The sequence below is a fragment of the Oncorhynchus tshawytscha genome, linkage group LG10 (assembly GCF_018296145.1).
Source record: "Oncorhynchus tshawytscha isolate Ot180627B linkage group LG10, Otsh_v2.0, whole genome shotgun sequence".
NCBI classification, from domain to species: Eukaryota; Metazoa; Chordata; class Actinopteri; order Salmoniformes; family Salmonidae; genus Oncorhynchus; species Oncorhynchus tshawytscha.
Genome location: NC_056438.1, coordinates 26,536,467 through 26,555,906, shown reverse-complemented (window position 1 = coordinate 26,555,906; position 19,440 = coordinate 26,536,467). Strand labels below are relative to the sequence as shown.

General features: G+C 40.8%; 1 protein-coding gene across 10 annotated transcripts in view; it reads left to right on the top strand.

Moving 5' to 3' along the window:
* Window positions 1-19,440, top strand: part of LOC112246641 (nuclear factor 1 B-type) — a 95,511-nt gene that overhangs the window by 3,696 nt on the left and 72,375 nt on the right. For 5 of the 10 annotated variants that reach the window (XM_042328418.1, XM_042328410.1, XM_042328417.1 and 2 more), the window contains exon 2: window positions 9,143-9,674. In XM_042328418.1, coding sequence (XP_042184352.1) covers window positions 9,143-9,674 — 532 coding nt within the window. Of the gene's footprint in view, window positions 1-3,825; window positions 4,129-5,635; window positions 6,161-8,596; window positions 8,786-9,142; window positions 9,675-19,440 lie in introns of those variants that run through there. The other 5 variants (XM_042328414.1, XM_042328416.1, XM_042328412.1 and 2 more) reach the window with 5 other exon arrangements.

The following is a 19,440-nucleotide window of genomic DNA, read 5'->3' as shown; positions in this document are numbered from 1 at the left end:
GGAAAGGCACACACCTGTCTCTATAAGGTCCCACAGTTGACAGTGCATGTCAGAGCAGAAACCAAGCCATGAGGTCGAGGAATTGTCCGTAGAGCTCTGAGACAGGATTGTGTCGAGGCACAGATCTGGGGAAGGTTACCAAAACATTTCTGCAGCATTGAAGGTCCCCAAGAACAAAGTGGCCTCCATCATTCTTAAATGGAGGAGGTTTGGAACCACCAAGACTCTTACTAAACCTGGCTGCCCGGCCAAACTGAGCAATCTGGGGAGAAGGGCCACTCTGATGATCACTCTGACAGAGCTCCAGAGTTCCTCTGTGGAGATAGGAGAACCTTCCAGAAGGACAACCATCTCTGCAGCACTCCACCAATCAGGCTTTATGTTAGAGGGGCCATACGGAAGCCACTCCTCAGTAAAAGGCACATGACAGCCCGCTTGGAGTTTGTCAAAAGGCACCTAAAGGACTCTCCGACAATGAGAAACAAGATTCTCTGGTCTGATGAAACCAAGACTGACCTCTTTGGCCTGAATGCCAAGCATCACGTCTGGAGGAAACCTGGCACCGTCCCTATGGTGAAGCATGGTGGGTGCAGCATCATGCTGCGGGGGATGTTTTTCAACAGCAGGGACTGGGAGACTAGCCAGGATCGAGGGAGAGATGAACGGAGAAAAGTACAGAGAGATCCTTGATGAAAACCTGCTCCAGAGTGCTCAGGACCTCAGACTGGCACAAAGGTTCACCTTCCAACAGGACAACAACCCTGAGCACACAGCCAAGACAATGCAGGAGTGGTTTCGGGACAAGTCTCTGAATGTCCTTGAGTGGCCCAGCCAGAGCCCGGACTTGAACCCGGTTAAACATCTCTGGAGAGACCTGAAAATAGCTGTGCAGCAACGCTCCCTATCCAACCTGACAGAGCTTGAGAGGATCTGCAGAGAAGAATAGGAGAAACTCCCCAAATACAGGTGTACCAAGCCAGTAGCATCATACCCAAGAAGACTCTAGGCTGTAATCACTGCCAAATGTGCTTCAACAAAGTACTAAGTAAAGGGTCTGACTACTTATGTAAATGTCTTATTTCATTTTTAAAAAATTAGGAATTTAAAAAAATGTCTAAAAACATGTTTTTACTTTTGTCTTTATGGGGTATTGTGTAAAAACGATTTGATCAATTTTAGAATAAGGCTGTAAAAAGTCAAAGGGTCTGAATATTTTCCAAATGCACTGTATCCATATACACTACTGTCCTTCTGGTAACTATGAGGGGAAATTATTTCTGTGTCTGTTATACATTACAATTCAAAACACACAGTCTGGGTCTCAAGATGGGCAGCAATGTGTTAATGTATTGCTAGTGTAACACTGAGGGTGCTAAAATTAAGAAGGGAGAATTACAAGCTTTGGGAAGTCTTGTCTTTAAATGGACCTTTGGCTTGTTTTCTACTGCCAAATGAGTCACACACTAAGTGTGAGTATGACAGTGTTTATCTTAACATAATTTACAGAAAGTGTACAATACAAAGTCCCGGATAGAAGCTATCGTCTTGGATTTCAAATTGAACCATGGACATTCAGGATTTATGATTATTTTGTGAAATCGTAGTGAATAATACTTATCATAATATGATTCAATGAAATTAAATGAACAAACTCGGCATTCAATTTTCTCATTAGGTAACATATATATCATGTCCGTAATTGCCAGCATATGTCCGACGGCCAATAGAACAAGGTTCAGTAACTTTGAGCACACTGAAATGTTCTTCTCGCTGTCCGCTGAAGCGTTTTGAAAAGGTGTGACCAAATAAGTGGAAAATGTATATATCATAATTTAAAATATTTTTGCAATTTGAATACAGAAAGAAGACAAAAATAACATTAAGTGTGGGCAGGTTGTGCGTAATGCGTGCGTAAAATGCGATCTGAAGAAGATTGCGGTTGTTTCGTCGTTGCTTATAAGCATACTCTTGAGTTATTTCGTCTACGTCTAAAATGTTGTCACATCTTATTCGTGCATCTATCAAAACACCTCAAAAGCAATATCGAAACGAAAATAATCACATTTTCTCTATTGAAATTAGCCTACGTTCTCAAATTCACTCTCAGCGCAGTCAGTCCACAAAATCTATCGGGCAGTCTTCGAAGTTTCGGTTGACCAACTTTTCCAACCTCTCTCCTTGGTGTCGATTTATACGCCACCTCCCTCCTTCGTAAAAAGGGAAGGACCGCTTTAAAAAAAAAACTAAATTCCGAGCTTATGAGTTGAAATCAGATGAGGAGAAAGTTCTTAATTACCAGTAGCCAATTTATCGTAAAACGTGTTGGCCAGATAGGCATAAATTATGTGCACACATGCAATAACATATATCTCTTGTTTAGTTCATTTGACTGAGTTTTTGCAGAGTGCATTTCCCCCCGCCATGCACGTCATATCTAGGACAATATCAATAAGTCACTTTATAAAGCATCCTCATTTGCTCTTATAACGGGATTTCTGAACAATCAATGTTATTTGGCAAATGGAATATTGTTGCATTGATTGGAGGTCTGTGTCAAACACTTAAAATGATATAGCCTATACATGTTTCCCCCCCCGGAGTTAAACAAATGATAAAGAATCAATAACTCACTTTCAAATCAGCTGTATTATATTAGACTGTTAGGTTCAGTGACCTCTCTCGGCCATATTCACAATCTGCAGTTCTGTTGGACATTTGCATCCTCTGGAGCATTATTCACTTATCATTCATCAAACATGTTTAATTATAAAATATGTAACTACAATGGTAATGCATAGAACAAAATACAACGTATTTGGACTATAAAACCCTGTCACTGTCCATTGTCAATTGGAGCCACCCAAGCCCGAACCTCCCTACTGTATTGGTTCAGAGAAATGTGATGCAATTGCCTCCTCATATAGAATATCAACGATTTCCATATTAATGAGGAAATAATTCACAGCGAGTAGTTCATTAAACCTAATTAGTTCAAATCAATAAAGGACAGTAGTCTTTACTGTTGGTAACCTATAGTACAACTTCATACTTAAAAAAAATATATAGTCTGTAAAAAAAACAAATTGTATACAGTTTTTGCCTATAATAATCATGATAATATGCTAATAATAATATTACTAGCAATTTTACAAGGATTAGTAGTAGTAGTATAGTAGTAGCCCAGTATAGCCTGTAATATAGGCCTGATGATAATAATAGTGTATTATGATTATATGCCTAAGTGACATAATGACTTTCTTTGGTTTATCTTGTAACCACAGATAATTTAAGGGGATAATCTGTAGTTGATACATCCATTTTTTGTAGGCTACATATAATGCAATAATGTGTACCCATTGATTCTTGACGAATATAACTTATAAATGCCTCGTGAGCTTAGTTTAACCCCATCAAAACCCAACACGTAAGCTTGTTTTATGCAATGTTTGTAAACTAAACAAACACTATATAGCCTCAACATGGTTCAGACTGTTTATGTGTTTTGTATCCATAACTGTGTTTATGAATTTAAGAGTGGTTACATGTATCCAGCCCCATCCCTCAGCTTTATATTATCAACTTCTGATTGCCACTTTACATTAACTCGTATCTATAAACCCTGAATAACCACAATGTATGCCAGTCCAGCAGTTTTCAGCCTATCATGTATTGACATGCAAGTAAAAGCCAAAAACACTGAGTAGCGAACGGAAGTGAAGGGCCCTACTGATGCCGCCGCCGCCCTGACCAATGAGAGGCGAGAATCCAAGTTCTAGGTGCGGAGCTCTCTTGGCTGAGCAGAGCTGCACCGGAGGCGGGCGGCAGTCAGACAGGGAAAGTGAAGCCGTAGACCTGCCCAGTTACGAAAACTCAGCCTCTTCTGGATTGCGTTCAACAACTGAACAAACCAAAACCAATCCAAAAGTAAGACTTGAAGTGGAAGGAATAAAAAAGCTGAGCTGCTGGCTGACTTGATTTTACGCGCCTTTCTGCCAATAATTATTTTCCGGTGTTGATTTTTTTGCAAGCACTAGCCTACAAAGTTGAACGTGAAAAATGTGAAGGCAACCACCTTGTTTCACCCAGGTTCCAGGATCCCCCTTTAAATCCATGCAATACAGTTCAATGGTACGTGAACGTGGATTATTATTGCTATGTGTCATTTTCAAATGTTTACAACATTGTATTTTTTCCCATTAATGACTTGCTCTTCACCACAACCCGGTCTGGTTGAGCGGGTATAGAATTATGACAAGTGGACAAGACTATTATCAGATATACGATTGTTTATGTTTTTTTTCTTCATTCGGTTGGCATACATCCCGCGTTAAACTCCACGGCTCCTCTGTTGTCAATGAACTACATTTGGAATGTGTGGAACAACTCTATAGGAGGTTACACATGCAACGCTTTTGGCACAATATAGTTTTCTGCAACCGCATTTTGAGATAAAGAAGGTCACAACTATAGGGATAATTGCTCCCCTTTAGGCCACACCATATTTACACCACTGATACAGTCCAATAATGAGCGGTAACTTCCATGAAAAGGAAAATGTTAACATGAATTTATGAACACCATGTTCCTCTGCGCGCCTTGCATTGAAAAACAGGCATCCAGCCTACAGTAGTCCAGCCTACTTTTATGCCTCATGGCTTTTTTGTCTCTCAGTCCGGATTAAAATAAAACATAGTTTACTATTTGATTGACACGGAATTATAGTTTAGGCGAACTGAGGCATTACTGTGGAGTTGACGCGAAGCGTCAGTGCCGCTGTTCTTGTGAAATATAGGGTTGAACTCGTTGACAGGCCGCTGCTGTCCTCTGTTCCAGTAGTTCCTAAATGGTGGGTCTGGATCACTAGTCCAGACCTCATAGGTCGCAGCTATGTGTTGTCATGGTGAAAAACATTGTAGTCTCGTTTATGTGGTGGGTCATGCGTCAACTGAAATGACCTCAGGTGGGTCAAGGTTTTGGAAGCAGTCAACTGTTTAACCAACTCACATCAGAACCAGAACCATAACATACCGCACATTGAACAATGTCCTATACTGGTATAGTTTAGAAAAGTGCATATACTATATATTTGCCTTACATAGTTGACTTGGAATGTGTAGCTATGTGTATTTAACATCGAAACTATAATGATCCACTGTTGCTAAAGGCTATCAGGCAATAAGAATGAGTGAGGTAACTTCAAATTCTGAACCATTTTTCATTAAATGTGTGCCATCCAGGCAAATTTGCACTTTGATTTCACTTTCAAAATGTATTGTGAATAGAGGGAGACATCGTATATATTGTGGAGTGTGAAATGCATTTTGGAAGTGTATTATAAGCCACGTCGGGCATTTCTATTAGATGGTCTGTTACATTATGCCTAGCCTATACTGTATAGGGAAATTATCGACGCTATTAGGCTTGTTTGTAAAACAGAGAGTTCGAATAAGGCCTCTAGTCCATATCGTATCTGTAAGGGAATTTTCCATTCCATTCCTTTTCGAACCGGCACGCTGGTCCAAAGTCTTCTGTTCAAAAAATCATAACTCAGAGAGCGAAGGGGGGGAGAGTTTAATGCTGTGTTTTCTGAGGGAGACGGGAAGGTGGGCTGGTGGCAATGGAATGCGTTTGTTGGAAGGGGAGGAGTATGACTATGTAATTAAGTGAGAAGAAAAATCTTGGCGACTGATTTGTTAGTATCGCTCAGACGGAGGGTGTACCGGTCGATATTCTAGGCTATCAAGTTTGAAGAGTGTGGGTTTCCAAAATTCTGCGCTTTCTATACTTTTCAAAATGCTTTTATGAATTGACTTCTCACGTTATAAAGCGAACGGTTCCAGAGTAGCGAGATTTATTTTCATTTGCGCCGGCTCGGATTGAAAGAGCCATATAGGCATTCAACGTGCTTATTTGTAAAAGCATAAGCCTATCTGCCATATCGTCTCCATTTGAACTGAGACATGGGATTGTTTGGACTTCCACAATCTCACTGATGTTCTTGGATAAGACCTTTACACGGATAACTTCTCCACAATTTTGCATGGTGCTTTACCGGCAAGGAAGAATGGCGCGATAAAGTGATTTTCAGAGAAATCAATCGAAGTACCTATTTTGTGTACACTGTTGGCTGATGATGTACTCTCCAATTTGTCTTACTCAGGTATAGCCTAAGCAATGTTTTAAATTGATTTCTTGTTATTATCGATTATGTGCCATGCTTATTATTGCGGCGTGATTTATTTAGTAACTTTTTTATTATTATTATAAAATATTATAAAACTTTAGCTTATATAATACATATCTTTTGTAGCAGTATGAAACGTGTCTAAACCCATTTGATTTTGTGTATATTTTGGTATTGATATGGTTTTCACCTGGTCTAATAATGTGTGTTGATTTAAAGCGCTTGAAATACTGTATATTGTATTATAGGATGACAAGTTCATTTTTGAGTAAGAAATAACGTGTTTTACCAGTGAGAGAGAAAATAAGCCAAAAGAGTATGTGCAGTACCGCCATGTGTATTCTAAATAAGATAGCTCCAGCGTGTGCGTAAAAGTCCTCTTTTAAAATGCCGTGATCAAATGATATAGGTTATGAGATGATATTATAGAACATCTCAACGTCATTCCTTTTAACCTGTGTTTGATGTGTAAACTAAAACATATAAACGGACTACTATTATTATAATAATATATTTTTTAGATGACCCCAAATCGGTTTTGGCCTGGTAATATTGGACAATACTTTTTTTCATAGTGCGTTTCAGGAGAAAGTTTCACTCTGTTGGAGTTGCATGGGAGCCACTTGCAGTGAATGAAGATGAAAACAATGATAAGTGGTTGGGCAGAGTATCAGGGCTTTTGGCTGACTCAATTTGACTGTTTATATTTTACTTGGCTAAAGTAAGTGATTGGCTGAGATGTGGTTTAGTTTGTGCTTAAAGAGGATTGTGCTTTTATGACCTCAACTATAGTGCACTGCACACAGGCCCTTGCCAACTCATTTGTCTTAAACCTTTATCTTTTTAGTAATTTAGCAGACACTCCTATTCAAACAGCACCACATGCAATCCCAAGGCTTACCTAGAAATGTAGCATAGCCAAACCTTAATTTGTAGTGCAAACTAGGCTTACTTTTTTATAGTAAAGAATAAGTTAGGAGTTTATGAGCTGGAATTGGTTGCTGTATAACTGCAATTCATTATAATGTAGTAAATAGGAAATGTAATGGCATTATGGTTATTTGTAAGTAAAAGCTAATTTATATCCTATGTACCTTACTGTTGCCGTATCAACTTTTATGGTGAGGTTATGGCGATATCATAAAAAAACTAAGTTCACTATTATTACAACTGATGTCTTGCTTAAAATGTCCTATCACTTTCACAGGTATTGACTGTTACTTTTTTTCTAAAGCCTCAAAAAACATTGTTTTTATCTCAAAGAAACTCCCTTTCTAAAGAATAACAGCATCAGTTCATAGTTCATACTTTCCAAATTGGATGAGTTGTTATTGATGATAGATTTTGCCTTCAGTGTGTTTGTTCAGTGCCCAAAGTCAAGTTGTGTTGGCACATTACAGGGCGGATCAACAATGTGGCTTTCTCTGAACAACACCAGTGGGTAGTTTAAGAGCATAGAGATAACTGGGATTGAATCTCTGTGGTTTTCCCAGAGCCCGTCTGCTTGCTTACACAAAGAACAATATGTGATTTAACTCTTCCGAGGCCGTTTTCAGAACAACTGTCTTACAGTTATTGATTTTGACATAGTAATGACTTAAAAATTCTAATGTTCATGTTTTTCCTGTCTATTCAACACTAACAGCTACTAGAATATGAGATTATTTATGTTCAAATTGTAATAAAGCACTTTAGGTTGGCCATAGATTTGACTAAACTTAAATTTATTTGCAATATTTAATTATAATTTGGACGTGTATTAATAAAGTCTGTTTCATAAATTAAAAGAAAAACAGTTTAATTTAAGTCATTATAGCCTAATAGTTTGTCTTAGTCAAAATGGCATGATCCTTGGCATGCGCTATGCAGCCAAACAAGCTATCTACACATAGGCCTACATGTGAGAGGAAAAACAAATCTAACCTGCCTACCTAAAGTGGATATAGAAAGGATTTCATTCCCTCTTAGCACAAGGCATTTCAATGTCGGCGTTATTAAAGGAGTAGTGAAGGTACATAGAATCTGCAGATTGTGCCAAGATGCCATTATTATTGTCAACCTTGGTTAGATTTTTTTGAATGACTCTGAGTAAGTGCCATGCATCTATGAAAACACATTAAGGGACCTGGCGTGGGACTGCAAACATAGATTGGGACTATGTCAATAATGGCTCTAGGTTGAGGCATACTATATGTTATTTTCCCTACCTTCTACTCCTTGCCTTTGGAACATGGAAGGTGACTGTGTTGAAGGAAAAGGGGGGTTGAGGTTTCTCCTTTCCGCCCCTTCAGTTATGCAAGCATTTTTTACTACACTCTAGTTCCCCCACCTTCCAGACTATCCTTTCTCCGTTTCCAGTGAAGGGCCAGTACATGTTGGAATGTGGACAGTTTGATAAGAGAAATGCAAGTGTGAGAGGCACTTGCTTCTTGTGCCAACAACCCAGCAGTCCTAGTCGGAGCATGCTCGGGGGGAACAGGAACAGCATCTGACTACATTCTATTGTGGTGTTGGCGGTTGTAATAAACACGGTGGCATCCTCGTATCTTCGTCAACCTAGATCGTTATTTCTCGGTTGTAATCCCAGCCGTATTGAAGATGGTAAAATGGCTTTTTTTCTCTGAACAGATTTGTCCTATAAACTCTCAGGCCAGATAGACTTGACTGTCTTATAGGAGTCAATATGTCGTGAAATTGTGGTTTGTCTACAGTACATCATTGTTTAATTTTGTTTTTGTGATTTTACTGTATTGTAACCACAAAATGCATCATGTCAACTTGTGTACATGAGGTATTCTGTCAGCCTTTTCCTGTAACAATGTGAATGTGTATATGGGCTATTTATCTTCTGTTCAGGAAGACTTCTGGCTCAACTTTTGCGAAAAAGGTCACTTGACATGACTATGCCAACTAACTTCTCTGATTCTCTTTATTTTCCATCTTCCCCTTGCCTTTCAGGATGAATTTCATCCCTTCATCGAGGCACTTCTCCCTCATGTCCGTGCCATCGCCTACACGTGGTTCAACCTCCAGGCGAGGAAACGCAAGTACTTCAAGAAGCATGAGAAACGGATGTCCAAGGACGAGGAGCGTGTGGTCAAGGACGAACTGCTCAGCGAGAAGCCCGAGATCAAGCAGAAGTGGGCCTCCAGGCTCCTCGCCAAGCTCCGCAAGGACATCCGTCAGGAGTACCGTGAGGACTTTGTGCTCAGCGTGACAGGCAAGAAGCACCCGTGCTGTGTCCTCTCCAACCCTGACCAGAAGGGCAAGATCCGGCGGATCGACTGTTTGCGGCAGGCCGACAAGGTGTGGCGCTTGGACCTGGTCATGGTCATCCTGTTCAAAGGCATCCCATTGGAAAGTACAGACGGAGAGCGCCTCATCAAGTCGTCACATTGCACCAACCCAACACTTTGCGTCCAGCCGCATCACATAACAGTGTCGGTCAAGGAACTGGACTTGTTTCTAGCATACTATGTCCAGGACCAAGGTAGGTTGACTTACTGTGTGAATCACTGGTTGGGTGGGTGGAGTTTAGGGTTGGCCAAGGTCAAGTGTCATATCCGCTGCCATTTTGGCAGCCTCATTGGCTGGTTGGAGTGTCTCCACTATGGTGTCTTTAGAAGGAAGCTGGCCTGTCGTCAATGTAGATGAACACTGGGCACTCTTGCAAACAGGCATGTACATAAAAAAAAACAATACAATACAACCAGTCAAAAAAAACATGAAATGCACACATATTTTGCACACACAGACAATAGAAGATTGGTTTGATTGTTTTCCAAATACCGCTGCATATTTTGGATGTGCTGTGCATTCTGTATTGTTTCGGCACACACAAGTTCTCTTTACAGAGACTTAATGCATTATAGTGCTGCCAATTTACAAGTATTGTCATTTAATAGTCTCTGAATAAAGAGAGAGGGTTGTGCTCATGGACACAGACAGTATGTGCTCACAAAATGGATTGTACATTTTTGGATCAGTAAACATAATTCAAATTGAAGCAAATCATTTAAGGTGACGGGTATGAATTGATGTTTTAGAAAAAGGGATTTGGGCAAAAAGGGAAATTTGTACATTTTGATTGATGTACAGTATTTGCTATTTTTATCCTGACAAATGTTGAAGTCTTGATCTTTAATTGGATCTTTAATATAGTTGTTGTAACAAGGAGTTCCTCCACTAGATTTTCATTAATAAATGTGGTTTGTTAAATTAATAAATGTGTTCCCTAAAAATCTGCATATAGTCAATTAATCAAATTGGCAAAATTTCTAAAATAGCTCATAAATAGATAACAATGGCAAAATATTTACATTACATCTCATGATTCTTTGGGTAAGAAATTGCAAATGTAGAGGACATTTAAAATGAGTGAGAATGAATGAATGAGAACTTGTAATACAGAAATTAATGTAATGCCTATAAACTCAAAAGTAGTCATAGTATTTCTAGATGTTACGATAGAAAGTGATCTTTATATTGTTGTAAGAAGAGGAAACTGACAAGAACCCTCATTTTCTCAGACCAATACCGCACTGCGGATATATATTCTGGCAAATAAGGTTGCTTTGTTATTCAACCTCTTATGTATTTGCCACTTAACTTTTCTTTACTACATGAACAACTATTCCCTTAACCTTTTGTTACACTTTCTTTTTTTTACAAGTGGGAATTTTAAAGTTATTTCGAACTCCCTGGCCCACAATAAATGCTCCAATGATAATGCCAACACATGCAGTAAGGTACCCGTCCGTAATGTATTGGCTGTTGGAGAAAAAACGCAGACAGTCTAGCTAGCTCATTGTCATGAAAGGCAGAGCCTCCATTTTGTGTTTGGTAAGTGCCAGGGAAAGCAGAAGGCACAGCAGAGAGACCATAATGGTTGCCATTGGCACCATGGTTGGCATCAGACCCTCTTTTGTGTCTTTTGTAGGGCGCCGCTCATTCTCATGTCTAGTTTGCATCTGCCGCAATTGAACTGTTGTTAACAAATGAACAGTATCAGACAGCACACCACAAAATGTCGCAAAAATGGTCCACTGATATCATGTAAGGAATACGAATTTACAAAGCACACTACAGGTTGTGTTAATATAATTGGTTGAACTACAATGTGTATACATGCAGTTACCAAGTTGGGGAATCCTAGTATTTGAAAATATGTTTTTCAGTTATGAATATTTGTCACAAGGGATGAAAAAGAATCAGATTTTCCCATATTGGCAGCTTACCATATTTATTTTTAGAGTAGCCTAGATACCATATAGCGAGCCTTCATTTGCATTCGCCATTTCTTTTGAATGAGACTTTCAAAAAAAAAAATCTCTATATTTTTTTTATGCTGCCGAGTATAGAGCAAAGGGCAGTCTTTGGCATGCCGTTACCAGTGCCCAGCTTTCTAGACAATGTAGCCACATTGTGGTAGCGTGCGGGGCGGGCGCCATTTTGTTTGCGCTGTGCCAGGCAGGCAGGGAAAACGCCAGTAATGGTTGTTAGAGGTTCCGAGGTTGGCATCAAACCCTCTTTGTCTGCTTGCAGCGTGCCTTTGATTCGTTGGTTGGCATCCGCAATGCAGTGGGCACGCTGGAAAGTTTCTGACTGTGGCAGAATGGGGACCGCCATGCTTTTGTTCTTCTGCAACTGCATGAAACAAACAAACAAACACAAAGAAGAAACCGCCAAACGGCTGCCCTGCTTTGACAGAATAGTGCATTTCCGTTAATCGTTAGGAAAATAATATGTCATATGTCCCATGGTTTCTTAGATTTTTCACCTTATTACATTTCAACTTTAGTATTCTTCTAGTTGAATTATACATTTTTGTAATATGTAGCTACATTCAAATCTGTTAAGAGTAACCCTCTTAAACTATTTGGTGCCAGCTGTTTCTTTATGGCTTCTTATGTAATGTTTATGTAATGTTGAGTTTGAGCTATACATATTTATTAACTTTGCAGGGTTGATGCCCAAGAAAGGTCGCTGGCTCGGTGAGTGAGTGGGTAATTTTAGAGAGGTTTCTCAACCCGTTGTTGTCAGGCATAGATGCGCTTAGCTGGGCAAAGTCTGCCCTAGCAGCACCCATGTGCATGCCCAGATGAATGCCAGCTGGAAGGGGGTTGGGGGCAGGGTGTGGGGGTTGAGGGAGCCATTGTGCCAACCTGCCAGTCTTTTTCAATGGAAACCCACTGGCATGGGATAATACCCTTCGCCATGTGCTGGCGCTAGCTGCTAAAACTAGTAACCACCTTGTGTTCATCAAACATTTCTCGTTCGTATTGTAATTTAGATTTTTTTTTTTTTCCGTTTTGGGTGTTTCGCATATCAAAAATTTCTTATAATACTATTCGATTTGCTCAAGTCAGGACACGGAGATAGGGCATCTGTTCATTCAGTTTCATCACCGTTTCACAAGCACAAGGTACCATTGTGCTTATCATATATGAACACTTGAGGATACTGTAGACTTATTTGTCCAAATATTAAAATAAGAACGCACACCATTTACTCAACCCAAAGCTCTTGATTTCCATGAGATTTCTGATAATTATCTGGGTCCCTATAGTAGCTAAACAGTGATTGTGATGACTAAGGGAACATTTTGAGGAAGGTTTAGATTTTTTTTTATCCCAATGCCAGATCCCTCAGTGGATTTAATAGATTCTGCAGTATTTATTTAGTATTTATCTGAGTTGGAATACCCTTTTGTTACGCTTTGTGTTTGCTCTGATGTAGGCTAGGAGGAACGCTATTGTTGAAATATAATCAGAGCCTCAAAAGACCAGTTATTTAATATGAATGAAGGGCCTCTTATACATGAAGGGCCTGTCTGAGTGCTTCTCTTTTAGATAGCTGGCTGAGGTCCCCTCCGATGTTATACCCCACTAATGAGTACTGTGAAAGAGAACTGATGTCTATAAAGCTTGTGTCCCAAAGTTGTTCATTTGTCTGATTTTGCTTTTAATTTAATTTAAGTTCGAATTTCAGATTTTGTTTTTCTTGCATCATTTTTTTCCCATCCAAAATGAGTCTTGTAAAAAAATCATTAAACTTTTAAGGAGATCAGTGATCTCCGAGTTCATGTTAAAGAAGAAAACGACATAACTCATAGCCAGTGAAAGAACAGGCTTGGTTGATCCACGGTAGGATCCCATGAGATCAAGGGCCAAGTCCCTTCCCCATTATCCTAGTGCTGAAAGTTTACATGGTCGTAAAAACATAGTCATATTTTCACTTCTTTAAACCTTCCCCCATTTCATTCTTCAAGCTTTTTTGACAGTCCTGATAGGTCCTGGATCCGGATGGATTACCCTCTAATACGGTTTGCCATGTTAAAACGACGGCTCTGTTTTACGATAGCCAGACCATGGAATGGAACGCCTTGACCTTGGCTAAGAGATGTGGCGGGGTGTCCACTGAAGTTTAATTGCGCAAAACAGATCTGTGAAAACACATGGTTGGCCCCAAAGCGGGTGAGTGGCGTAGGGAGCTTTTGGCCTAAGGGGGTGATGGGGGACTACCTACAAAGCACCCCCCCCCCCCCTTTGAACCCAACAATTGGGGTCAGCCGTCGTGCTTCCCAGACCACCAGTAGTCCCCTGACAACCATTTGTCAGTCTGCGCCCCTCCCCCTGTCCGCATGTCAGGTTTTCGAATCAGTGAGTGGGAGAGGCAGCAGAAGACGTGCTCCCTCCCAGGTTGGCAGGGTGTCAATGTTGGTTGGTTGTCTTCTATGGTCATTGGCCGGCTGGTTGCTCTGCACTGCGTGGGGCAGCGCTTTGAGCTGTGTGCCCCTCATTTTCCAGCTGGCTGCATTTGAGGCATGGTCAGGGGGAGTGAGTTTGACCTCTCGACCTCTGGGTCACAGCGGAGGTCTGTGGCTAAGCACTACATTCCCCCCCTCTTTCCCTCCCTCCCTTCTTCCTCCTCCTTTCTCCTCCTCTGCCACCAAGAGTTGCGGCACACTGCCCAGCCCTCTCTGACTGACTCTCCGTCAAGTCACCCCCAGACTCCTGTGACAGCTGCTTCAGGCCCAGGGCTCATAGCCAGAGAAGGATGGCTGGGAGGATGCCAGTAGCGGGAAACTAAATCGTTGCAGACCCACAGTGTTAAGGACACCACCATTGCATGTTTAAAAAAAAAAATTGTGGTTAGGATGACAAAGAGCTGTTTTGTTAGTACAGTACAGTAGTCCACTTATTGTTTGAGTTCCGTCAATAGAAGCATGGTTGACCTTTGGATGAAACTTGTTTTTATGTACAGTACAAATTCACTATGTTGAACGTGTAGAGGGATGGTTTGGTCACATTTAAAATAGGTTTTTAAAGTGTAAATTATGCAACAAACAAATTCCTAGTTCCAATGTAACAGAGGAGGCTTTCATCCTGAATTTAGCGAAGACATTCTGTGAAGGCTTTGTTCAGTGTGAACCACACAAACCTGTGCTGCTCAGCTCTGGCTCGTCTCATCAGTATGCTGTTGGGCCTGCGGTGAATATCTTACTCGGAGCCATAACCTATCGAACACATTCTCCCAGTCTAATCCACTTAGAACAGGTTCCTCTCAGCGCTGCTGCCCACTTTATTGATTTCCTCTTCCTGCTAAACGTCCCTCCCCCTTCTCTCTGCTACTCTACTCTTCTACCCTGTTGCTGTATAAATGATGTGGTCTTACTTTCAGCTACATTTAGTGTTGGTAAAGCTCTCTCTTTTTTTAATTCATTATTTTCTTTCTTTCTCCTCCTTTGTTTATGGTCCTTGCCCTGCACTCTCTGACGCCAACTCTGGTTCTCTGAAACCAGGTTTTTACCACGCACTATCAGCCGCATGGCATTAGCACCAGAGTTTTGCTCTAGCAAATATCTCAAGGCTTAAACAACCCATGTTACCGTCTTAGCCCTCTTTTGTGTGCGCCGTGTACATAAATCTCCTTGGAAACAAGACAATTCCATGTAGAGGTCACAGCCCTATGCGGATGTCTGCTTCTCAGCCAACTTCATCACTCATTTTCACTCTCCAAAAGGAATCCGAAAATGTGGCCCTGTAACTGATATGAGAAATGTGGAACTCCTTTAGCACCTCTAGGCTTTTTGTGGTGTTTTTGATCAATGTAACAGTGCAGGTGAAGACAGGAGTCTGATTGGAGAAAAGAGTTCAGAATTTCTTCTAGAAGTGTACAAAACATTAAGAACACCTTCCTAATAACTGTTGAGCACCCCAGCAGTGTTGCAGTTCTTGACACAAACCGGTGCGCTTGACACCTATAACCATACCCCATTCAAAGGCACTTCAATCTTTTGTCTTGACCATTCCATGTCTCAATTGTCCCATGGCTTAAAAATCCTTATTTAACCTGTCTCCTCCCCTTCATCTACACTAATTGAAGTGGCTTTAACATCAATAAGGGATCATATTCTGACCAGGATTCACCTGGTCAGTCTATGTCATGGAAAGAGCAGGTGTTCATAATGATTTGTACACTCAGTGTATATAGTTTATCTTATGGTTAAGCTCCATCAGAGTTTCCCAGGCTTTGTGAGGTTAGCCGAATACATTTCAACCCCCCCTGAGACCACTTGACAGGAGGGCTAGTGCCACCCCCTCCTCCTAGCTAGTCCCTGCACCATCAACCAGCCCTCCCAAATGAAGACAAATGGGTACATTGACCCCCTGTCCCACACCGCGAATTGTACACTACCTCACTGTCCTGGCTTACAAAGACGCTGCTGCTGCCTCGACTATTACCATCCAACGGCTGCAGTCTGCTCTACTCTGTTCTGCTCTATTCTACTCTGTTCTGCTCTGCTCTACGCTACTCTATTCTACTCTAATTTACTCTACTCTACTCTATTCTACTCTACGCTAATCTACTCTATTCTGCGCTACTCTATTCTGCTCTGCTCTATTCTACTCTACTCTATTCTACTCTGCTCTACTCTACTCTATTCTGTGCTACTCTATTCTGCTCTACTCTACTTTACTTTGCTCTATTCTATGCTACTTTACTCTACTCTACTCTGCTCTACGCTACTCTATTCTGCTCTACTTTACTCTGCTCTAATCTATTCTACTCTGCTCTACTCTATTCTGCGCTACTCTATTCTGCTCTACTCTATTCTACGCTACTTTACTCTACTCTACTCTGCTCTACTCTGCTCTACTCTACTCTGCTCTACTCTGCTCTACTCTACTCTACTCTGCTCTACTCTGCTCTGCTCTACTCTACTGTGCTCTACTCTACTCTACCTACCTCTTCTCCTCTTTCCTTCTCTCCTCTCTTCAACCTGACAGTCTGCCTGCCTACCAGGCCTTATCTGACAGCTGTGATTATGGATTTGAGCTAAAGAGAGAGCGAGAGCAATAGAGCAAAAGATCAGAGGGGAAAGACGGAGGAGGATGAAAAGAGAGAAGGAGTTATATAGACTAACATTTAGAACCAGAAAGTAAAAGTATATTATAGAATACTGGCCAGATATTCCGATACAGAGAGCAATAGAAGCATGGGAGAAGCATTCCTTCAATGTAAACTGTCTTTCAGATCGAGAGCGTGCAAAACCAATGTGCATCCTTCATCAAGCTAAAGAATAGGGGAAAAAATAAAGGGGTGAGGGTGGGGGGCAGGAAGGGCCAGACAATCGGGGGAGGTTTCCAGGGAGACGGTTACTTCCCCGTACCCCCTCCCACTTTCCCCATCAGACTCTTTTCATTTGGGACAGGCCCGATCAGAGGTCTAGAGCGATGGTAGTCTTGTCTTTTGTCTGCATGTACAGTACCCCCGTCATTGTAGGAGTTGCCAGGTTTAGGACGGATAGAGAAAAGGGAACCCATTACAGTGTTTGTGTGTGAGTGTGTCTCTGCTTGTGAGCGAGCGTGTGCCTGGTTGTGCGTGTGTGTACACGCATGTATGCATGCATGTGTGTTTGTGTGTTGGGGCTAAGTGTATACTGCATGTTGTTTGTAGGGTGAATCCCCAGTGGAATGCTGGATAATGTCATCCCTTGGGTCAAAGAAAGGATATGGCTTCTGGGGCTTGGGAATGGGTGTTTGGTATCAGTTAGCGCCCCATTGAGTTGTCAAATTCTGTAGAGGCCCTCTGCTCCTCCCTCACAGATGTCTGTGGCACTAAAACCAGTCTCCTGACATTTAAGATTTAACTAAAACCACCCTCCTGACATTAAGATTTAAACAAAACCAGTCTGATATTAGGATTTAAAAACAAATTCAACACAGCAGTGTAGCTAAGTATTTTGACTGGTGCGATTACCCAACATCCAAACGCTATTCACACCATTAGAAGTCTAATTTAAAGCAGTAGGATGAGGCAAAACTGTTAACAAATCGTATCGTGTATAAAATGCGGCCATGACCTACGTATATTGCCACTTATTTTTCGTTGACCTTTTTCAAAATGAATCAGCAACAAATCGGGGTAAAAAATGAATATGTTAAAGCCATGGTGATAAAAAAGACTTGAATATTCATGATATTCAACAAATTTGTTCTACATGATAGAAAAGATGAATACATAAAAATAAAAAATCAGATTTTCTATGATTGGGAAGCAGATTTCCCTGAAACGTGTTCTAGCTGCGTGTGGACATCCTGTAGGGTGGAACAAGCAGAAAATGAATCCCAAATCAGTGTAACTACAGATGTCAGAGTATGTCTGGACAGCTACTTTCCCCCTGTGATAATCATATCCTGTTTTCACACAGCGAGAGACACACATACAACCCCCCCCCTTCCACCACCCACACACACACACACACACACAAGGAGAGACACAGATTTTCCAGTTGGAAGTTAAGCCTACAGGAAGAGAGAGATTGGTGCAGAGGAGGGAGATATTCAAATTGAACGAAAACGTCTATTTCAAGTGTAACCAAGAATACGTACATGAAGTCAGGCATGAGAAGATATGTGAGGACCAACATTTGAGTCAAATAAACATAAGAAAGAAATAACATCTGATCTGGTCATTATCTAAATTCAGCATTAACATACACTTTTTCCTCCACCACATTAGCCAAGTCTGTTTAATGCCATACTCGGCCTACTGCCATAATCAGTTTAATAATATTAAATGATTAGTGTTCGTGTTGTCATGTTTCACCTTTACTCTGATTATCTTAATCGTCGTAAGGTTATTATTAGAGTAAGCATACGTAAATTAAAACACCTGGATTTTTGAGCAATCTTTCAAATTAGTAGGACAAGTAAACGCCTTATTCAGAGTTCCAGCTGCATATTTGTTCTGCGCATGTGCTAGCACCCGCCACGCAAGCCTCCCTATTTTGCATGAGCGAAGTGAGTTTGGAGAAACTGAAAGTATGCATCATATGAATAGTTTTCACATACAAACTCTATATGTCCGAACTCAGAATAAAAAATAACATGGTCACTGTCGTAGAATGTTTTTATTTTGATTGGCGATTTTCTGCATTTATCGAAGTCCCTGATTTCAGATTTGTCCATGGAAGCAGGATTATTAGGGAAATCGTTCTTCTTGCAAAGCATATAAACATTTCAATCGAACTATTATATGAATCTGAGTATTCACAAAAATTATATTATTGTGTGCATGTAAACGTACACATTCTGTGACTGACTCTATATGATAAATATTTGAAAGACCCTAAGAAACCACCATTATCATCACTGGCAGGTCTTGATAGATCACTGTTAGATGATAAAACGCGGTTCAACCGCTCTCTGTGTTTTGAGGAGCCAAGTGGAATGGCATCAGGACGATGTGATTAAAGCAGCCGCTGCTATGCTAGCAACTAACGGAGGTCGCTAATGAAACCCGGGATTTTATCAGGAAGAATGAGGTCTCGAAATGATACTTTGCACGGAAAGGATATACGTCCTGACGCTGGATAACTAAAATGTTTCTCAAATGGAATTCCCTGCCTTGGCTGTCATTGGATTCCAGCAGTTTTTGGGTGAAGACTCTGCTGACCTGGAGAAATACCTCCACACATGCACAAAAGTGTATGCACGGAATTGTGTGTTTGGGGGAGTCTATTTAACCAATCGTGTTTGTTGAAGAGTATGGAAACTTAAAAAAATAAAAATAGTGACAGCTTTGCACACTCTTGGCATTCTCTCAACCAGCTTCATGAGAGATGCTTTTCCAACTGTCTTGTTTTTAAGCTCTGGATTTAGAACCCCTTGATATTATTGTTGGATCTGATTTTAACAGCTAACATTTCGATGGCAATAATAAATAGATATGCCGATAGTGGACAACCT